Genomic DNA, 23792 nt, shown 5'->3' on the forward strand with positions numbered 1-23792 from the left:
ATGACACTCGGGAGCAGTCTGCTCTAGAATGAGAAAGGTGGTGATCAGCTGTCCACAAGGGTGCCAATACATGTGAGACCAATAGGATCGCTGCTGCAGAAGACCGCAGACGTACGTATGTATACAGCGTGCGATGGGTAAATTGTTGCTATTTTATATTTTTAATTTCGTGCATGTGCATTGTTTGTTTTTGACTTTGTCAACTACACAATATAGTAGGGCCAATTGGGTACCATCTGCAAGAAAAACACCACCCTGGCGCAATTCACTCAGCCAGAAATTTGGATATTACATGCTGTACTGCCTGGCATTTGCATTGGAATTGTCAATACAAACAGATGGTGAACACACAGAACAATCATTGGCTTGCCGTGTCCCCAAAACATGTACCGAGAGGGATAAAATTGAAACATCCAGTCTACATCATGGTGTTTGGAGTGATCACTAGTGATGGCAACATTATGCCTCCATTAATCTTTCCACATGGCCTCAGACTCAACAAGGAGGCCTACATCAAATGCCTGGAGGCAGTAGTGCTGCCCTGGGTCAAGAGGGTGGCTGCTGAAAGACTATGTCTGGCAACAAGACTCTGCACCGTGCTACACAAGCAGGAGAACCCAGTCATGGCTGTCAGGCAATTTCTGTAACCACATCACCCTTAGCATCTGGTCACCTATGCATCAATGTTGGTGTGGGTTTGACCAGTGTACCATTCTGAAAACACAAACTTGACAACATTTACACAGAAGATTAATTACCATTTTGTATTTATTTTTTTATGCCAGAAGAAATGACCTGCAATTTGTAAATTTTATATTGGAGCAACTAATGCCATTAAGACAAACTGTAATAAGTAGAGTCACATGGCACCACAGGGTGTTCTGTACAAATCTACTTATTTCTATAAACATTATGTTTGTAATCCTCTGTGACTTACCATATTTTCACGTTGGATTTCCTGCTCAAATGTTAGCCGTTTATCAGTAAAAATATATTTTTCAGTTGCTTCAGCTAATTCAATGAGATAATTCCAGTTGTTTCGTAAATCTTCAACTTCTTTAATTTCAGACCGAGGGAGTGGCACAGAATATTTCCTTCAAATAGAATTTTTCTTTTGTTAATAAAACAAAATAAGTACTAAATTTCTCCTTTCTTAATGGAAAAAATAAGTACTACACCTAAAAGAGGTTTAGTTTTCAAAATACTTTTTAAAATAAATCCTTTGTCCTTATTCACACTTTATAGCTAGTTTTTGAATGTGAGCCCAGTTTCAAGTACAGTTTCAATTGGATGCCCAAGTAAGATCCATAGGGGAGCACTGCTCATATGTATGGAACAGAGTGCTGTTATGCACATACAAACATCTTAGATTGAATCTGAAAAAATGCCATGAGACTAATGGACAAAAAATTCACTGGCCAAAACATTACAATCACTAACTTACAGATGCATGGTTTTCTCTTTCAGCCTCTTCCATTGCTACTGCAATACTTAACAGATGTAACCTACTATCACAGAAAATATATATAAATTTTGATCCACAAATTAGGTAATTTAAAAAAAAGGGAAATTTTCTCAGGAAGTCCTTTTGCAAGATGAACATATAAAGAATAAATTATTAAGATATGACAGCAACACAAAAAATAATAGCTAAGTTAGTGTAAACATATTCACTGCAGAGAGAATTAAAGTTAACTAGAAATAATTATGCTGCGAGAAAAAACAACATTAGTCACTGGTTAATATTATTTTTATTCTTTTAACAGGTACAAGAAACAACTCGAGACATGTTATCTCGTCAGTGAAGCATAAACATAACTGAACTTGCTGGAAGAATCAAGTAAATGGACAATGATGTACACAGAATGGTACAGGTGTAGTTTCAACATGTTCAGTTAGGTCTGCCTAGAATTACAACATAAATTACAACTATTGACAATGAAAACAACAACAAAGAATAATCAAACAATCATCCAAAACCAAATTTTATGTAACCAATTAACATTTATTTAGGAATAAAAAAATTCATCAGACTACTTACAACAACTTGTGGTAGGTCAATTCAATTGGTAAATAAATTTGATCAATTTTGTTCTGCATATCTCTTATTTGTTGCAAAACATACAATATATTATTTAATTGTTCTAATGTCTTAATTGGAACACTGAGGACCTCAAAAACCTGTCTTCTGTAAATGCAAGCTAACTTTAACATGCTCTGAGGAGAGAAATAGAAAACAGTTTATAAATCTTGTAAAGAAGAGGTCTTTGTTTAAACTGATAAGGTTTAAAGAATGTTGTAGTATTATTAGAATAACTATTATTATTATTATTATTATTATTATTATCATTATCATTAGCACTGTCAATATCATCGAAGACTGGGTATTTCAATTTGCTTGCAACATATTTTTGGCAATAAAATCACATAATTCACCTTCACAAATTATATTAACAGCAATAGGATTTTTCTCTGAGTACTGATCATGTATCTGGAATGGTGCAGCTTTGCTACACACATATATTCTTGACCACATTTCTTGAGAAATGGCATTCTGTTTGATAAAGCTTCACTGACCACTAGAGTAAGATTACTAATGCTTAATAGCCTCCCTCTTTCTCCTCTACCACTACTATTATAGTTTTCGTTGCTCTGAACTTGACTGCTGTATACATCCTTCATACAAGCCCATATGATATATCAAACAAACAACCTGATAAAAATAACACTCTCAAATCATAACTTATTGTCTTAATAAAGTGGTGCATTAGACAATGTAGAGTGGATTGTCAAGGCTGGAACAACTCTGATCATACATCTGTTAAACAAAACTTACAGTTAAACAATAAAAACAATTGACATCTGAAGGTTAAGTAGATACAAATCAGCTCAATGTTTTTACAAGAGAAAAGTTCTTACATAAGCATCTGTGTGTAAAACTGAAGCAAAGACAGTTTTCCAGCTAAGAAGAAGGGCTTGTAAGGACTGTTTCACAGGATCAGACTTTACAGATAAAAGTCCTATCTTCATTATTTGGGGAATTCTTGCCAGTTCCTTTTCCATTACAATAAATTCTTCAATTTTGTTCTGAATTTCAGTTTTATTTGGATTAGTAGTTAAGAATTCATCAAAACTTTCATAACGGTTTCTTGTCCAGAGGAAATCATATCTGTTGAAACTTTGAACATATGTTCTCTCAAGATTTTCATTGGCTGTAGGAAAACATAAAACACTATAACAAACTAAACAATGAAATCAAAATGATATGCTAATGTTCATCATCATCATCATTTAATGTGCTATGTAAAAAGTACCCATTCTACTTTACAGAGTGGTGCTTTTTATGTGGCACACACACTAGTGCTTTTTACATAGCACCAGCAACAGTACTTTTTATGTGGCACCATCACCAATGTTCTTTATGTAGCACCAGTGCTTTTTATGTGGCACCATCACCAGTGCTTTTCTATGAACCACCAACACCAATGCTTTTTATGTGGCACCTTGTTTTAGGATATCAATTCTGTTGTGGTGGATAGGTTTTGCTGAGTACAGCAATGTGCCACATAACTTGGTCATATGCCATGTCTTTCATCACGTTGAGCCAGAGACAAAGAGACAATCCATGCAGTGGAAACACTCCACCCCTCCTCATCTGCTCCAAAGAAGACCAAGGATGTTTCATCTGCAGGGAAGGTGGTGGCCTTAGTTTTTTGGGATGCAAAAGGTATTATGTTTATTGACTGTCTTCAAAAGGGCCACACCATCAATGGAGAGTACTAATATCAACTTGCTGAGGCAGTTATGAAAGGTTACCAAGACCAAACACCCAGGAAAACTGACAAAAGGGGTCTTGTTTCATCAGGACAATGCTTCAGCACATAAGTCCTTGGTTTCAATAGCTGTTGTGCATGACTGTGACTTTGAACTGGTTGATCACCCTCCATATTCTCCTGATTTGGCCCCATCTGGCTATCATCTGTTCCCCAACATGAAAAAAACTCTTGGCTGGGAAACAGTATCAGAGTGATGATGATGTCATATCTGTTATTTTGACCAACAGGATGAAAGCTCCTTTACCAATGGGATCCAAAGCACTGTAACATTGATGAAAGAAGTGTGTGGATTGCATGGAGGATGATGTTGAAAAATGAACCTCATTTGGCCACATTCTATGAGAGTTTCTTGGTTAACCTATGAACTTTGCAGCCAACACTCATATGATTGATGCTGTGTGACCCTTTGACCCACAAATACTTAAGAAAGAAGGCGAAAAACAGACATGTACAATCCTCTCGAATACAAGAAAGTGTGATGTAGAAAATGAAAAAGGTAAGATAGTTTGGGTCAGAGAGAAAGAGAGAGTTATGCAAGATAGAAGTAAGCTGCTAATAAAAAATTCATAACTGTCAAAATTTGTATATTTTCATGTCAATTTCTACTGTTATTAGCCCCAGGTCAGTTATAATTAAATAAACTTATGATCAAAGGAACACCAGCCTTGACCATTCCATCATTTTTTACAGACACAGGATGCATGATGATGATAAGAGTAACTAAGATTAGATCATTCAAGGTTTCTTTGATCATTTTTAAGCATGGCAGTATGATTTGAGGGAGATTTAGTTATCATTTTTAACAGGTCAAATAACCTTTAGCTTGCCAATTTCTATTGTTTCCTTAATATAAGAATCATAGAGCTGGTTACTTGGTTTCTGTCATGTTTGAATAAGATACTACTCCATCACAGGGTTACTCATTTACAGCTGAGTGGAGTGGAGTAACATGAAATGAAGTGTTTTGCTTAAGAACACAATGCATTGTCTGGTCTGGGAAGTGAAACCATGATCTTGCGATCATGAATGCAACCACTTGGCAATGTGCCTTCATTAATGGAAGAACCAGAGCTGAAATAATTAGACTTTTGTGATAAGAAATAAAAAGTTATAATAAATAATTTTCATTGATGATTAGACTGCAGAACTAATTCTCAGAAAATAGAAAAAGAATTCCACAATACAACGCATTTTACCAAAAATACAGAATTTCTAACTTAGCTTTGATAACAGATAAGTGAAAATATTTTTCATTTACTTCTATCATCATTTTGTTTATCATCGTTTACTTTTATCTTTCAGAGTCTCCCTTTCTATAATGGAATTTTTCTTTGAAGTCGTCATAATGATATGTATATCCAGAAACAATAATATTTAAGGATGAAAGAATTTTTTCCCCCATTATAGACTTTACATCTTTCAGAATTGTGCCAAATAGAAAATTTCTCTCAGTTTCCATTTTTAGATCATGTGAACCTAAGATGGTAGAGTTAATAGTCTGAGTGAAACTGTTAAAGCAACTCCGCTGTGACTGTAATGAAGATTTTTAACTGTCAAGAGTCTAGTTAACTGCAACAAGGGTGATGAGAAGGATGGGTTATTACAGTATTAGTACTAAGGACTTTCTTAGCTTGTGACACTGAGTTCAAATCCTTTCAAGGATATATAGCTTGAAGAGAAGTGATTCCCACTCAATTAATGATGGCAATAGTGTCATCATTGCCATTGTCATCATCATCATAATTTAATATCAATCTTCCATGCTGGCATGGGTTGGATGGTTTGACAGGATCTGAGAGGGAAGTCAGTGTCATGCTCCTATGTAAAATTATATTTCCTTGATAATGGAATGATTGCGATTTTTTTACTTTATTGATTACTCTTCAATATCAGTGCAGCCAGAAACATGCTAATTATTTTAAAACGTGCTACATCATGGGTTAGCAACCATTATCTCAGCCTATGCCCCTCAGCCAGGGCTACCTGATGGACAGAAAGACCGATTTTATGACACCCTCTTGCAGACTACCTCATTGACGAATGACAGGGACTTTCTCTTTGTGGCTGGTGATTTCAATGGACATGTTGGACAACATGCAGGGGACTTCCATGGCATACATGGAAGCTATGGTTTTGATTCTCACAATGAGGAGGGAACCAGGCTGCTGGTTTGCAATACTAACTTCAGGAAACTAGCAAGTCACCTACCGATCTGGTAGATACATTAGCCAAATTGACTACATCCTCGCCAGAAAAAGGGAAAGATGGCTGCTTATATAATGCCAAAACCTTCCCAGGTGAAGAATGTACCCCACAACATAGACTAGTAAGCTACTTCAGGATCAGGGCTAAATGGATGTCCATTAGACAACCAGCATAGAGGAGAAGGGTTTGGAAGCTTAAAGATCCTGCAAATGGACAGAGATTTAGAGACATATTACTCAAAGCTTTTGATGAAATAGAGGAGGATATAGCATCACATGATGTGGAAGACAACTGGATTTGTGCCAGGGAAAAGCACCACTGATGCTATATTTCTGGTAAGTCAGCTGCAGGAAAAATACCTAGCCAAAGATAAACCTTTGTACCTGGCTTTCATCGACATGGAGAAAGCCTTTGACAGGCCCCCCTCCCCCGATTCCTTATCTGGTGGTCAATGAGGAAACTAGGGATAGATAAATGGTTAGTGAGAGTTGTGCAAGCTATGTACAAGGATGCTGTCAGTAAGGAGAGGTTTGGCAACGAGTACAGTGAAGAATTCTGGTTAGGGGTAGGGGTCCACCAAGGATCAGTCCTCAGCCCCCTCTTATTCAACATAGTCCTCCAGGCAATAACAGAGGAATTCAAGACAGGATGCCCCTGGGAGCTCCTCTATGCTGATGACCTTGCTCTAATTGCTGAGTCACTATCAGAACTAGAGGAAAAGTTTCAGGTGTGGAAGCAAAGATTAGAATCGAAGGGCCTTAGAGTCAACCTAGCTAAAACCAAAGTCTTAATAAGTAGGAAGGCAGATAAACCACAAATCCCTTCAGATAGATGGCCCTACTTGATTTGTAGAAAAGGCGTAGGTAGAAACTCTATAAGATGTACCCAGTGTAAGCTATGGACACATAAGAAGTGCAGCAATATCAAAGGAAGGCTAACTGGGAAGATAGTTTTTGCATGTGGCAAATGCTTAGGTGCTATAAACACTGAAAATGTGCAGAGAACAGCTTCTGTCACACTCCAGGGAGAAAAACTACAAGTAGTTGAGGCGCCTTGAGAGAAAGTTGGATTTAATAAGCATCAGATGTGGTGTGCAAGAGAGACAACTGCGCTGGTATGGTCATGTATTGCGAATGAATGAAGACAGCTGTGTGAAAAAGTGCCACACCCTAGCAGTTGAGGGAACCTGTGGAAGAGGTAGACCCAGGAAGACCTGGGATAAGGTGGTGAAGCACGACCTTTGAACAATGGGCCTTACTGAGGCAATGACTAGTGACCGAGACCTTTGGAGATATGCTGTACTTGAGAAGACCCGACAAGCCAAGTGAGACCATGACCCGTGGTCTATGCCAGTGGGTGTAACTAGCCCACTTATGAGCACCCCTCATTCATTGTACAATAAACTTTGCTTGTGAAGACCTGTTGAGGCAAGAGAAATCAAAATCAAAATCGCTGACATGGCCGATGACAGTACCATCCGATTGGCACTCATGCCAGTGAAACATTAAAAGCACCATCCAAGCGTGATTGTTGCCAGGGTCACGGATTGGTGCCCATGCTAGTGGCACGTAAAAAGCACCATTTGAGCGTGACCGTTCCCAGCGTTGCCTTACTGGCACATGTGCTGGTGGCATGTGAAAAACAACATTCGAGCGTGGTCGTTGCCAGTGCCGCCAGACTTGCTCCCATGAAGGTAGCATGTAAAAAACACCTTTTGAGCATGGTCATTGCCAGGACCGCCTGACTGGCCCTTGTGCCGGTGGAACGTAAAAGGACCCACTACACTCTCGGAGTGGTTGGTGTTAGGAAGGGCATCCAGCTGTAGAAACTTTGCCAGATCAGATTGAAGCCTTGTGCAGCCTTCTGGCTCGCCAGTCCTCAGTCAAACTGTCCAACCCATGCCAACATGGAAAGCAGGTGTTAACCAACGGTGATGATAATGAAGATTAGAAATAGATTCATTAAGCAATGCTCTATGGTATATAAGACAACTTTTCCTCATGCACAAACAGTTTCCACATAACATCAGGTAATAACTACTAATATATCATGTACTCTCTCTTTATCTTATCCATCGCTACAACTTCACTGGTTTTTCTATGATGATTTACTCTTTGAATAAAGCACACACATCACCAAATAATACTCAAAAACAAAAAGCATAATCATTCAATTGTTAAACCTACATGTCCTCTCTTGTGGTTATAATTTCAAATATATTTCATGAGGCTAGGAATACATTATTTTATTGTATTCAAATGAGAAACTCACAACACAAGAAACTTTTACTAAGAGGATAAAACTATTCATCTTACCTGACAGTGACTTCTCAATTGCTTTGAAGACATCATTGATTCTTTCATTCTTCATAATGTTATCGTGGAAGTAGTTGTCAAATATATCAATTAAAGGGATTCCTGAAAGGGATAGAAGCTACTGATAAGAGCTGTTAATATATTATTTAGGTCAGCTTATCTGTAGCTACTTGTAGGTGCTCACAAAAACTCCTATATATTTTAGTCAGTATAGGATTAACACAAGGTACACAACTAAACACCGACTCATGTAAAATGTAACTCTGCCTTACATTGGGTTACTCTTACATGCATCTAACACACACACACGCACACAAAAATTAATCCAACTGATAAGAAATCTTTCACTTCCCCTACCAATAGTGCACATTATTGATGTGTCAACCTCATCTCCTGCCACCCACTTACCACAAATATAGTCTTATCTTCCCATAAATGCAGTCACTTCATAGTTTCTTCTGTTGTAATATAGAAGAATTTAAAGTATCAAACACTGACCCCAGATGTTTTGGCTTCCCTCTCTGTTACTACAGTAATCTCTCTTCCTCAGAGCTGACTGGTTTGGTACCACCTCTACTCAGGGACTTCTGACTTGCTCATCTTTTCTCTCCTTGTCACCCATATCATGTCTCCACCCAGGCATTTCCCTAATCACTATGTATGATCCTTCCTCTGAAAAATATTGGCCATCTGTAATTCAATCCTTGCATATCTTTTTCCTTTAGCTGTTGACTAGCAACTGTTTGACAGGAACATCAATTACATCATTCTTACTGGCGCTGGAGGGCCTATAAAGATCATGGCCAGCCACAACCACTTCCTCAGGTCCAAACTAACGAATAAAAGTAAAAAGATAAATCATATTCAGTTATACCTATTCTTTGGTTCAAGAAAGCCTAAAAAAGATGTATAGACATTGCCTCATCTTTTCACAAAATTAGCAGAAACCATAAAACAACATACACTAATAAAAATAATATTTGATAATTCATTAAATGAAAGTACTTGCTGACCTTTACTGATATCTCTGATCTTCAAAGCAATATTTCTAATTATATTGCTAATGACTGCAGCAGGTGGGTTCAGAGCAAAATCAGGTATGTTATAAACCAGTACACTGTTGATACTGAAATATAATATCAAATATGGTTATTATGTCAAGTATTTGTTTTACCAATACACTTTTAAACTGAAATATTATATCAGGTATATAGGAGAGCAACTGGACTAGATAACATTCTAACAGAAGTGATTATAGTAGTAGAAAGCTTATGAATTGATAAAATAATTTCTATCAAACAGGGGTGTTTCCAGAAGAAATGAACAATCAAATTACTCTTTGAAGCATTCTCCACAAAAACCTGGAGCAATAAAACTGAGCTACACAGAGCCATCAGCCTTATGAATTACATTATGAAAATCAAATCTTTTTGGTTACTATCACAGATATTGAAATTTTAAAATAAAGTGAAAATTTTCAAATTTGGTATATTGATGCAAACTTTCAAGCTGAATCTGAATTTGGCATTCATTTATTCCCAGAAAAATTTAGAAAAATGTTACAAAGGTTCAATGTTTGATAACACTGTGTATCAAAATTAAAATTTTTTTCTTTGGTCAGTAAGTGTTATTTCCTATTTGCCTCTATCTAGAAATCAAAGGAAATGACTACTATTCCCTTCAAACTTGGCTTTAGTGACTGGGATATCAATGTTTTGAAACTGATCTATTTTCCATTACATTTCAGGCAGAATCAGCACTGAGTTGCTGAAGCAGAAATATCGTTATAGTAAATATTCTGCTCAATACCACAGGTTTACTTGTCAGTTGCTTGACCTTAACCACTTGAGCATGTCTCTTAGTGGATGACAATATGTGCAACTCTGATCCTGAGCAGGAGTAGCAAAGGAACATGATAGCCATGTGTCAAGAGGGATTCTTTGGGGGTCTGAATAGATGTAAGAAAAGCAAAGCTTGAAGGAAATATTATCCATTTTTCATACTTTCTAAGGGTAAGCACATAGGAAATAATAGTTGCTCCCCAAGGACAAAAACAGTGTTACACAATGTAATTTTTAACCAATCAGAAAACAGGAATCAGAAGCCAGTATTTTGTGTGATAGCTGTCTGTCACAATATGATTCTTGTCAAAACTTGTGGTGATGGTTGCAGCAGTGAAAGTGTTACAGTTACACCATACAACATCCTTGTTACAATGAAAACAGGCCAGATTACAGCTTTGCTTGTTACTATGGAAACAGACACCAATGTGAGATTTATGGTCATGTGTATAAAGGTGGCTTTAAATTGGCTAAACTTACCACAATTTTTTAGATAAATAAATAGTAATATGAATACAACCAGTGTAATATACAAACCCATATATGCACACTTGACACACATACATACCTAACACATACATACCTAACACACACATACACACATACACACAAGTACAAATGTAAATGCATGTGCAGATAGGCAAAAATGAATTCCATTTTCATAATTAGTATACAAAACTAAATTGGTATAACCAAAATTTAAAAATGACTGGAACAAAATTGAAAATATACAAAATCTGTGACAGTAACTGAAAAGATTCCAAAAATCTTGTTGCAATCTTGCTGTCCATAACCAGAAACAGAATCAAGTCTGAGATATCAAAAAACAATGTGAATTTGTTGAAGGTAAAAGAACAACTAATGCTGTATATATCTTGAGAAACATCATTGAAAGTGCAATGGAAGTACAAGACTGGTACCTCTGTTCACTGGTTATATAAAAGCGTTTAATACAGTAAGCCATGAAGAAATCGATAAATGTTAGAAGAAATAAATCTAGAAGGGAAGGACTTAGAAATAATCAGCAACAAACTGCAGCAATCAGAATTGGAAATGAAATAGGAATATATGAAAAGATCAGGAGAGGAGTATGGCAGGGTGTGTTATCGCCAGACCATTATACAATAAAATAATTATGCATTCTACTGGATGCCTAACAAGTATACAAACAGGAGGAAAAAACATCAATACTGGTTATGCTGACAGCACAGTTCTCATAGTAATAGCAGAGAAAGACCTACAAACATTAGTACTATTCCGAAGAAAGTGGAAAGATAAGCCTGGGTCTAAATAGCAAAAATGATAAAATTGTAACCTCATAGAGTACCACCAATTTGCCATATATGAATTAGTGGAATAACCTTGAAACAAGTTGGTAGCTTTAAATGTTTGGGAAAACATCATAGAAATTAAGTTGCAGATTGATAGAGGCAAAGGCTGCTTTCTGTGATATCAAAGTTATAGTCAAATAGGCTATTAATACATGCGAAGAAAAGAGTCCTACAATCCATCTTTACAAAAAGCTGTGTGACTTGGAATATGAACGCACAAGTGCAAAACCTCATCAAAGCAGTACAGGAGTGGTTGATGAATGCCAAAAATATCCTTTACAGATAAAAAAGGGAAACTTTGAAGACCTTACACAAGCAAAAACCACCAAGAAGTTTTTAACAACATAAAGAGGTAACAGAGGTTAAGTTCATTAATCACATAAAAAATCAAAAAAGTCTTGAACACTTGGTGACAGCCAAGGAAGCTGAGAAGAAGAAGAAATTGGGAGAAGGCAGACAACAGAAGACAAACAGGATAGAGTGGAGGACCATAACTGCAGATGTTCTGTAGGTACGACACATAAAAAAAGGAAATGACATTACAAATCATTACCCTTTTTATACTGTTAATACTAGTTGCAAATTTTGACACAAGGCCAGCAAGTTTGGGAGGGGGTAAGTCAATTACATCAACCCAGTGCTCAACTGGTATTTATTTTATTGACCCTGAAAGAATGAAAGGCAAAGTTGACCCCAGTGGAATTTGAACTGAGAGTATACAAATAGATGAAATGCTCCTAAGCATTTTGCCCGGCATGCTAACAATTCTGCCAACTTACCACCTTTTTTAATACTGTAATATAAGATACATTGACTAAGTTACTGAAAACTTTTCTGGACTTACAGTAAATATGTTCCATATCTGAGATCTGAATTTTCTGCCAGTAGATTTGCTGTTTCTATTGGAGAAGAATGAAATCTTGGAGAATCATTTTCTTCAATGGAACTCACAAACTTTAGCAAAAATACCAAGGATCTGAGGATAACTTTCTCCACTGCATGATATAACTTCTCTCTGTAATATGCTGGGAAAATAAAATAAAATGAAAGCAATGATAAGGGTCAAGAAGGGAGAATCTACATAGTGATCTAACCTGATGGAAATAATCAAATCAAATCATCTTTGAATTATACAGTCAGCATCTTAAAATGAAGGCCATGTTACTTTATGTTTGTTGCTATGGGTTCATGTTTCTAGGTGATTGATGTAGGGTTGGAATAGATACACAACTGAGCCTAAGGAACAGTGAGAGAATGTGAGTGTGACATCATCTGCATGTAAGGTTGTGAATATATTTTGTGAAAGTGTGCATGAGATGTGTAGATAGAATGCTTGGTGGTGTGTCAATAAGAAAACTTTGAAGGTTGTGTTAAAGTATGAAGAATTTATGAAAATAAAATTATTTATTTACATTTACATGAAGATAACATTATTTACTTACAACCCTTATTTATGGTCCAAAAGCATGTTAAAATATTTTGTTTCTGTTCTATATATTTATGCCTAAGTCTAAGTGAGAAAGAAGAGATATATGATAGATGTGCATGTTGGTAAATTATTAAGAGAAAGTGATGTGTGAAAGATGGGTTGATATAATGTGGACAAGCGATATATCCTCCAGTTGCAATTAAGATTATCTCTAATAATCAGCATTGTATATCTATATTCAATAGACAAATTTTGGAAGCTCTGAATGTGTTGGTATTTCACAGTAAAGTCTGAATGCAGTATAGCTGTGAAAACAGCAAAGAAAGATTAGGCATTTACCCTTAGAAGATGGAATAAAGTTGCCAGCAGGTAGCTACAGGGAGTCAAACCCCACACTCCTCATATTACTCTACTTTACATAGACCAGGTATCCCGAGAAGTAATTCTTTAGCCAACATTATATTATTTCTTAAAGGTGCTGAATATTTTGTGTATAAATGAGCAATAAGGAATAAAATCAAATGCTTTGCTGATGTTGGGAGTAGTTTGGGTTTTACATGTAAATTTTTTATTGCTGTTCATGTATTTTCTGTGTGGCATTTGTTAGTATAGTGGTTAAATGTGGTGGTTTGAATTTGTGTTGTGATTTGGAGAGAGAGGAATGTGTAGGTCAGTGACATCAAAAATGAATCAATGAATCTTTCTAAACTTTTGAAGTGTGCACAGACGATTGTTGGGAGTCTGTGATGTTATTTCATTTAAGTTGTAAAATTGGGATTTTGCTCAGGCACCAAATTCTAAATAGCTGAAGCCTAATAAGTTGTGTTAGTGACCACTCAAAGATATTTGACAAACTGTATTCAACCACATTTATACAATATACATATACACAATAACAGTGTATAATAGCTATGTAAAAAGCATCTGTGCATACTCTGTACAATGATTAGCATTAGGAAGGGCATCCAGCTGTAGAAACCATGCCAAAACAAACAAATGGAACCTGGTGCAGCTCTCCAGGTTGCCAGCTACAGTCAAGCTGTCCAACATACACTAGCATGAAAAACAGACATTAAATGATAATGATGATGAACAGTAAAATGAAGAGTAACTGGATACAATGATATGAGTATGTTTTATGTTAGATGTTTTCTGTAAGTTGATGACAGATCAAGAAGTAACTGGATATCAAAGAAGATATTGGCTGAGAAATACATATATTGTGGTCCAGCAAAAGAAACCAATAGAATAAGTACTAGGCTTTAACAAAAAATAAGTACTGGGTACAAATTGTTTTACTAAAACCCTTTTACTAAAACCCTGCAAAAGTCATAGATATAGTCTCTTCTTCCAAACAAAGGGAATTATACATGTGAATGGAGGGAAGAGGGTCACTTGGGATGATGTATTTCATCAGACCTTAGAATGAGAAAAAATAACTGACAAATGAAGGGAAATGTCCAATTTTACAATCCATTTTTATGTCAACATGGAAAGTAAAATGATGACAATCGTGATTATAGTAATGATAAAGATTGTTGTTTAACCCTTGGCCACCCGTGATTAAACACACTAATGATCAAAGACAAGACCATCTCATCTCTTATTCAGACAGTACATTTAAACCCACATTATCCAATGTGCCCTATATGTTTTAAGAGTATTATTTGAAGAAGATATAGCTGCTATACCTATTGAGTAATTATGTAAAGGCTTCATTGATAGTAAACATAATACTGGTGGCGGTGATGGCAATGACACTGACAACAATAGTGGTGTTCTTATATGATAGTGGTGCTTGTCATGATTATAGTAATGATGATATTAACCACTGGTGGTGATTGTTAATAGAGTTGGATATTTGTGTCTAACACTGACAGAAATAGATTATGTAGGATAATGTGATAGCAGAACTATTTCTATCGAAATCAGATACATCACTATGAGCGTTTAATTCTTACAATTTTTGCAGGAAATCTAAATATATTTGCAGAGTAAAGAATTAAATATAAATTCTCAAACAGAAATATTTAAACATTATTTATATATAACTGTTATTGATTTAGTTTTACATAGAAAAAAAAAAAAACACTAATTTCTCAAGAGATAAGTGATAGTCTGTCTCAGGGAAAACCAGTTCAATATAATTACACTTCCCTTCTCCATTACAACACAAACTTATTCTGACATATTTTATCGAACTACTCACAGAAAATCTATTATATTTATTCTATAATCAATACTTACCAATTATCTTCTTTGATAAATGATTCTTGTCTTTCTCTAATAACTCATTAATTTCAGCATTCACTTTGTCTTCTGCTGTACCCTTTGACCCATATTTTGGACTAATCTGTGTACAAAAGGGTTTTGAAATAACTTGAACATGAAAAAACATGGGTTATATGATTACAAGCTATTGAAATGTAAAAGTTTAAAGCAAAGGATGAAAAAAGATGAATTATAACAGAACCAAAATAAATTATATTTGGTGAATTTATAGGAAAACCAAATAAAAATGGTAAATATTTAAATATTTTTCTGTGTATGAAGACCATTTTGGTAGAAGTGTACAATTCTCTCTTTCTAATGAACTATGGACAATGACTTCTTAGTGAAATGTTTTCAACATATAGCTTTCCGTCCTCTCTCTCTTTGACAAAATATTTTTCTTTTTCCATAATGTATATAATGTAATGCAATTAATAGACCCTTAAATATTTCGTACTGAAGACAAAATTAAATTGAAATAGGAGCTATACAGGAATATGAGGGACTCTATAAATGAAAATGAAAAATGGAAAGAAAACCGTATTAAATAAATCTAAGTCATATCTGATATGATATACTTCATTCCATTAAACATATATGCACAACATACAATTCTACACATCTAACAAACAAAACACTAAAATAACACCCGAGACAACAAACAAAACTCCACAACAAATTAGTTGCAACATATAGACACCATATTGCACCCACAAAATACAATAGTACACAAACCTGGAAAAATGGAGGTGTGCTCAGCTGATGTAACAAATGCTCACATGAAACTGTTAAAACATATAATAATATTAATAATGATTTCTAAACTATGCAGATGGCCACAAAGTTTGGGGAAGGGATATATTAGGTTAAATCAACTACAATACTTATTCTTTTGACCTTGAAAGAATGAAAGACAAAATCAGTAAGTAAGAAACATTTCTCTAAGTGAATTTTCTTTAACAATATTTTACATTTATAAAAGAAATATTTCTGATGAAGTGACTTACTCTTGTTGCAGTCACTATATCTAAGATGTCTTGTATTGCATTCTGCATTGTGTGAATATGGTTATTCAGAGATTCAGTTTGAAACTCAATGGACATGGACATGGTTTTCTGAACATCTTCATAATGCTGAAATATTAATGAAAAATTCATTAAAATTCAATATTGTAGAGGGTTGTTTACCTAAACTTTTGTGAATATATCTTATTACTAATGATGGATGAATTTTTATAAATTAATGTACTCTCATGTGTACTTTTTTCCATAAGACAACCTAAATTATAATTCCCAACAGTCTAGGTTATAAATTATAACCATCTAAATTATAACCTCCAAAACCTTGATGATAAACCTCAACAACTTAGGTTATAAACCATGAAAACCTAGATTATAACTCAATATTGATTATAACCCCAGCAACACTCATTATATTCCAAACAACTTTGTATACTTCCACTGACTTAATTTTTAGATTCCATAATCTAGATTTAATTCCAGAGCCAAACATTGGTATTTGGTTCAGAGGTTCACTGTACAATCATGGGATTTTGATCTCAATCCCATTGTGTATCACCATAGGTAAGTACTTTTAACCTATCCTCAAGTTAACCAATACCTTGTTAGTGGAATTTTGTAGTAGGTACTGTGCAGAAGCCTGTTGTGGTGTGTGTGTTTGTGTGTATACTGACACACGCATACATGTATAAATACATACACATATATGTCATTTTTATATGGTAAATTCTGAAAATTTATTTTGGGGATGTAAGTGTAAATATTCCAAGACATGCTGGTTTATGGCTGGGACCCAAATTGCAAGTAACCTTCCAACCTTCCCTGAAACAAGATGCTGCCTTGAATGCCGTGGGTGGCAGTTACAAACAATTGTCATGAAAACCGAAATGCATGTGTATCTCATGGAGGTTATGGGTATAAAAATCAACTTGAACTGTGTTCCTGGCATTTGTAATTTGGATGCATCAAGAATGACCCAATTGTCAGCAGTGCAGAGGGAACAAGCTATTGGCCGATTGCAAGCAGGGCAGCATGCCCTGGGTGTTGCGAAAGCTTACAATGTCCATGTCAGCACCATCTATCACCTGCAACAGCAATACAACAACACCAACATCACTGCAGACTGTGCCAACAGAGGGAGCCCCCAGGTGACCATGCCCAGGCAGGACTGCTTCATCCACCTACAACATCTCTGTGATCGCTTCAGACTGGTCAGCCTGACAGCTTGTGAGACCATTGGCACTGGACAGTGACCCATCAGAGACAACACGGTACAATGTTAACTGGCTGCCAACAACCTACGTTGCCGTCATCCTGCTCGAGGGCCTGTCCTCACTGTCACCATCAGGCATGACTACAATGGGCTACACAGCACTGACAGGCGGCATCAACAATAGAGGTCAATAGTCTTCTCTGACAAGAGCCAGTAGAGTGTAGGTGTGGCATAGGAGGGGTGAATGCTACAGAGACGCACTTGTCATGGAGAGAGATGAGTGGGGTGACCAAAGCATCATGGTTTGGGGTGCTATAGGCCTGAATCAGAGAACTGGGCCCCCATGTGTTCCAAAATGTTGGTGCAGGCAGAGGGAATGGCATCACAGTGCAGTGCTATATTGACCAGATCCTAAGACCTCACATCATGCCCTTCTTTGCATGTCCTCATAGCCACATGTTCCAGTAGGACAATGCTCACTCCTACATGGCCAGTCACCATGAACTTCCTGTGTCAGCACAACATCAGAACCATGCCATGGCCAGCTCTCAGCCCAGATCTGAACCCAATTGAACACCTGTGGGATGAAATCCAGAGACGGCTGAACCAGGTGATCCCAAGGCTGACAACTCGTGTGGAACTGGAGGCAGTTTTCCTCAGGGTGTGGGAGCAGGTGCCAATGGCTTTTGTAAACTGCTTCATGCACTCCATGTACCGATGGTGTTTGGACATTTTGAACACCCAAGGAGGGCATACACAGTATTGAACATAGCTCGCCCTAAAATTTGGTAGTGCTGGATCTGCCCACTACCAGAACACATGATGACCCATAGACTGTAGTCAAAGTGCATCCAAAAAATTGACTTTATCAGATTTATCAAAATTTATCTCTGACATAATAAACTTAAAACATATTTCACAGTCACATGTCTCATGTTTCTTTTGCGGCTCAGTGTATGTTATAAAGACAACATGACTGTGTTCTCTTTTTATCAAGGTTTTTTCATATTCATGAGGTCCTTCCAGTTTGTTTGCAACAGTAACATTTCCTATGTACATCATAATTTCTATTCTAGACTTTTATAATCTCATCTTCAGGAAAAATAATTGGTGAATGTTGCTACCTTTTCATAGAAAGAGGACCAATGCAACTGATAAAGACAACATCGCAGAAATTTGAATTTTGACCTTCAACAGGTGTTTAGTTTTGTTTGTGAGTACTGTATGTTGTCTGCATGCTAATAAATATTTGACTAACTGTATAGAAATCTAAAGGTCAAAATTCAAATTCTAGCAGTAATGTGTAGACCAATCACATTGATTCTGTCTTCTATAAAGACACAGCAACACACATCAAAATGACATTATCCTGATGAAGGCCCAGGAATTATCATCATCATCATTTAGTGTCTGTTTTCCATGCTAGCATTGGTTAGATGATTTGACTGGAACTAGTAAGCCAGAGAGTTGTACTAGGCTCCAATCTGATTCTGGCTTGAGAAGACCCATGAAGGCAAGTGAAATCATAGTCATAGCAGATACTGGTGTCATGCAACTGGAACCCATGCTGGTGGCATGTAAGAACACCCATTACACTCTCGGAGTGGTTGGTGTTAGGAAGGGCATCCAGCTGTAGAAACCACGTCAAATCAGACTGGAGTCTGGTGCAGCCCTTCAGCTTGTCGGCCTTGGTCAAACCATCCAACCCATGCCAACATGGACAATGGATGTTAAATAATGATGGTGATGATGATATATATATATATATATATATATATATCTTGCTGGGTGTTTTATAAACCAAGTCTTTTGAAATTTCTACCTTAATTTACAGATGTTCCTCCTATCATTTTCATAACTAAAAATACAGTGCACCACTTTGAATCCTGGAAGTAATGATGCTATTGTTCACAATTGTGACAAACAATTAACAAAATAAATCCTGAACTATTATCATAATCACTAACAAATATTCCCTAACTACCAGGACTATAACTACAGTAATAAGGATTATAACACTGACAGCAAGTTTTTAACACCAAAATATTAAGATTATAAAACCAATAACCATTATTTTTCTAGAGACCCAATATACTATTGTTGACTTACTTGATGCTTGAGAGTACACTCATCCATTGAGAATAAAGAGATGTCTTCTATCTGCTCAATAACCTCATCAATTTGGTTACAAATAATTTTCTGGACACCATGTGTCATGTCCCTAAGTTTGTATCCAGCAGATCGTATTGTGCACAAAAATGCATCTGAAGGAGACAAACAGAGAAAAGAAAAAAAATGTAGTTTCAAAAACTGAGAAAAAAGGATATGTGCATTTCATCATTGTTCACAGCTAGTATTTACATTTGACTAAACATTTATGTCATATAGTGCTAGCGAGAGAAAAGGAATGCAATTAAGGTAAAACATTATGTTGGGCCTCATGGAGGCAATGACCGAGACCTTTGACATGATGTCGTGCTTGAGAAGATCCATCAAGCCAAGCAAAATCACAGTCATGGCAGACATCGGTGTCATGCAAATGGTACTTGTGCCGGTGGCATGTAGATGCACCCATTACACTCTCAAAGTGGTTGGCATTAGGAAGGGCATCCAGTCGTAGAAAACCATGCCAAATCAAATGGGAATCTGGTGCAGCTACCCAGCTTATCAGCCCTGGTAAAACCGCCCAACCCATGCCAGCATGGACGACAGACATAAAATGATGATGATGATTATACTAGCTTAGAGTAAGAAGGGTCTTAACTTCAGTAAAACAGAGACATAAATTATACACATACACACACACAAAATTATATTAAAGAGATTGAGTTTAATCTTTTGGCAGAATTGTTAGCATGCTGGATGAAATGCTTAGCGGTATTTCATCTGCCACAATGTTCTGAGTTCAAGTTCCGCTGAAGTTGACTTTGCCTTTCATCATTTGTGGGGTCGATGTAATCGACAATCCCTTTGTCTGTCCTTGTTTGTCCTCTCTATGTTTAGCCCCCTATGGGCAATAAAGAAATAAATTATTAATGATCTTTTTTTTTTAATATTTCCTTAGTCATGTGTCCCTACACACACACTCAAATATCTTGTAGAAACCAGAAAATTTTGAAGGTGGCAAATTTAAATTGGAAATTAAATATATTTTCGTGGTCAAGAAGCAAAACAAAAGAAAAAGCAAAATACAAAAGCAAAAACAAAACAAAGACCAATAATAATATTCAAAAGTGCATACCAATATTCAAGCTATTCCAAGATAAAGAGCTAAGTCCTGGCTGGAATTCTCTTGACATTTGGCAATAATGTTCTTTGAATAACTGTTGCCAAATTTTAGGCAAAATGCCTTTTGTTTCGTCGAATTCATGGATACACAATTCCAAATGCATTTTATAATTCTTAAATTTGTCCTCTTGCAGAAGAATTGCTTTAGCATTTTTTGGTATCGGAAGTCCCATTTTAACCATTGATTTTGTCTCTTCAATAGCAATTAGTAACCTGTCAATATATATTTTTCATTGATTAGAGATTAATTTCATCATTGAGATTGTAGCAATTATCTCATGAATGTTTCATGATCAGTGTTCCATCACCTGCTATAAAACTTATTTTGTTTTGTTACAAACATCATGATTTGGTCGCACTTTATTCTACTGAAGTCATTAATTTCACTAACCAATTAACAACTGGCATTACTTTATTAAGCCTCATAATCTATAATGCATAGCACCTATAATGCATAGCACCTATAATGCATAGCACCTATAATGCATAGCACCTTTCACCAGACCCAAAAAGAAAATAACGTGACAATGATTATGCTGCTGATGCTATTGATGTTGATAATCAAGATGCTCTCTTCCATATGTCCAGACTACAGTACAATATTTTGAAAAGTAAACATTTACTAATGGTTTAAAACCAGAAAAAACTGTTCCATACCTTGGATCAATGTTAATATGGAGTTCTTTGGATTCAAGATGGTAAGTGAGAAGAGCAGCACTGAGTCCATCAACAACATTTACCAAATTTTTTATCCAACTACCAATTGTTTTCCTCTCAAAGTCTTGAATAGTTGTGATTATTTCATTATAAATCTTTACAAAATTAGAGAAATGTGGTAATTGTTGTACTACACAAATGTCCATTAAAATTTCCATGGGGTATTTGATTTTCTTCAGAGTGAATTTACACCATTGAATGGTTCCAGCTACTTTTGGAGAATTCCTAGGCATCGGAGGATTTTCCTTCTCCGCAAAAGTAAAATAATAAAAAGAATAAAGAAACAATGTGCATATAGTAAGTTCTATGGTCTGATCTTGAGTTGAATAAAGAATTTGTGTTTTATATATATATTAAACTGAGTGAAGATGCAAACGTAAATGTAAATTGAAAGGACAGTGAATCAAAAATTGAGAATGAGGTGAGAGCAGATACTCCTCTTTGGGTTAACCTTATATAAGACAATAGTATTCATGCTAAATTTATAAATCCTAAAATGTGTACGTATGTGTGTGTATATGTAAGTGTGTGTGTGTGTGTGTGGAGAGAGGGAGAGAGAGAGACTGTGTTTGTGTGTTTCATTGTATAAGATGTATGTGGGCACTTGAGTGTTGCATGTAGGTGTGTATATATGTATATGTGTGAGGTAGTGATGGGGTATTGAAGAAAATGGGTTTGGCAATTGGTGCTAAGAGGTTAGGTGAGAGAGAATGAATTTTTGTTTATGCTAGACATGAGAATCCAAAAACCATTGTGCAGAGTTAAGTTGAATATAGAGAAATGTCAGGTTGAATGATTCCTAAATTAGAAATGGTATAAGATAGGAGAATTATTGCTGAAATGAATGTCTTGAAGGAGTTCAGAGAAGTGCTTGGGTAGGAGTCATACAATCTGACCAATGTATAGAGGATTACAAAGGGAATATTTTAGGCAGTAGATATGATGGACAGAAGTACAGGAGAAGCTGTCAGTTAAGAAAAAGGAATGATAGTTGGAACCAGTGAAGATGGTGCTGTTGGAGGGGAAGGGAAGGTAGTAGAGGTGAAAGCAAGGAAAGGATAAGGTTAGGTGCAGGGAGTTGCAACGAAAGATTTATGGATGAATAAGTCACACATATCATGGGCAAAAGTAAAGTGGGGAGGATGTGGGAAGTGATAAGGCTGTATGGGAAGATTTATGATAGGATAGTATGCTAGAGAAGTAGTATCAAAGGGTTGCTGGAGAGGGGATGGATGTAGGAAGAGAAGACAGGGGTGTGGTCAATGTCTCAGGTAAATTATGATGGGTTACACTTGGGTGAGAGGGCATTTTCATCAAGTAAAGTGACTTATATATTCATATATTAAAATAAGATGGATAGGATAAATAAAATAAAATTGAAAAATAAAATGAATATGATAAGAATGAATGAGATAGAATAAAATGAAATGATATAATAAAAATAAAAGGACTAGCCAATGGGGAGTTATGAGGTACAAAGCTTTTGAGGAAATGACAAGGGACTGAAACAACTGGTGATTTGCTTCAGAAGACATGTCAAGCTAAGTAGAAATTGAGGCCATATATGGATGTACTTTATGTCCCCACACCATCAAAACTCCCCCGCAACTCATTTTCCCCAAATGATCACCCCCTACTGCATGCCCCTCCAGTCTCATGTTCCTAACCACACATATTCACCATGCCCTCACATATCTACCACAGCTACTCCAATTTCCCCATCACTTGCTACAGTCACCTCTTACCTATCTCTAAACATCTTCCATTATATTCTTATGTAACATCTCCTTCTATCCCTCTGTACCACTTATATTCACCTCTACTGTAGGTATGTCCTGATACATCTCCACCATCATCTATTTCTCTCTAACTATCTCTCTTCTCCTTTCTTTTCCTACCAGGGTAGCCAAGTATTACCTCTATAGTAAGACTCCTATCTCTATCACTTTATTATTCTTTAACCTCTCAACCAGCACTCCACAAAAATCCAACTCCCTCTACAGCTGAGAAGGCTTTGTCTTGCAAGTATTTGGTGACCCTACTGGTGCTGGTGCCACAAAAAAAGCACCAGTGCTGATGCCTCCTAAAAAGTATCAACACACTCTGTTGGCTTTAGGAAGGGCATCCAGCTGTAGAAACCATGCCAAAGCAGACAATGGAGCCTGATGCAGTTCTATGGCTCCCGTCAAACCATCCAACCCACGACAGCATGGAGAATGGACGCTAATTGATGATGATGAGTCATTTAGGGAGACAGAATAAGGTAAAACACTCATATTACATAGACAGGCATATATGTACATATATATATATATATATATGTATAT

At 36.2% G+C, this 23792-nt stretch overlaps 1 protein-coding gene across 3 annotated transcripts in view; it reads right to left on the reverse strand.

Annotated features, from left to right (window-relative positions):
* Positions 1 to 23792, reverse strand: part of LOC106872129 (dynein axonemal heavy chain 5) — a 183710-nt gene that overhangs the window by 131064 nt on the left and 28854 nt on the right. For all 3 annotated transcript variants that reach the window (XM_052965662.1, XM_052965663.1, XM_052965664.1), the window contains exons 13-23: positions 21406 to 21710; positions 20702 to 20961; positions 19570 to 19724; positions 16236 to 16361; positions 15205 to 15310; positions 12373 to 12553; positions 9370 to 9482; positions 8357 to 8458; positions 2920 to 3212; positions 2042 to 2217; positions 938 to 1094 (exon numbers count right to left, since the gene is read on the reverse strand). In XM_052965662.1, the coding sequence (XP_052821622.1) occupies positions 938 to 1094; positions 2042 to 2217; positions 2920 to 3212; positions 8357 to 8458; positions 9370 to 9482; positions 12373 to 12553; positions 15205 to 15310; positions 16236 to 16361; positions 19570 to 19724; positions 20702 to 20961; positions 21406 to 21710 (1974 nt within the window). The remainder of the gene's footprint in view (positions 1 to 937; positions 1095 to 2041; positions 2218 to 2919; positions 3213 to 8356; positions 8459 to 9369; positions 9483 to 12372; positions 12554 to 15204; positions 15311 to 16235; positions 16362 to 19569; positions 19725 to 20701; positions 20962 to 21405; positions 21711 to 23792) is intronic.

Source organism: Octopus bimaculoides, chromosome 2 (genome assembly GCF_001194135.2).
Source record: "Octopus bimaculoides isolate UCB-OBI-ISO-001 chromosome 2, ASM119413v2, whole genome shotgun sequence".
Lineage (NCBI taxonomy): Eukaryota > Metazoa > Mollusca > Cephalopoda > Octopoda > Octopodidae > Octopus > Octopus bimaculoides.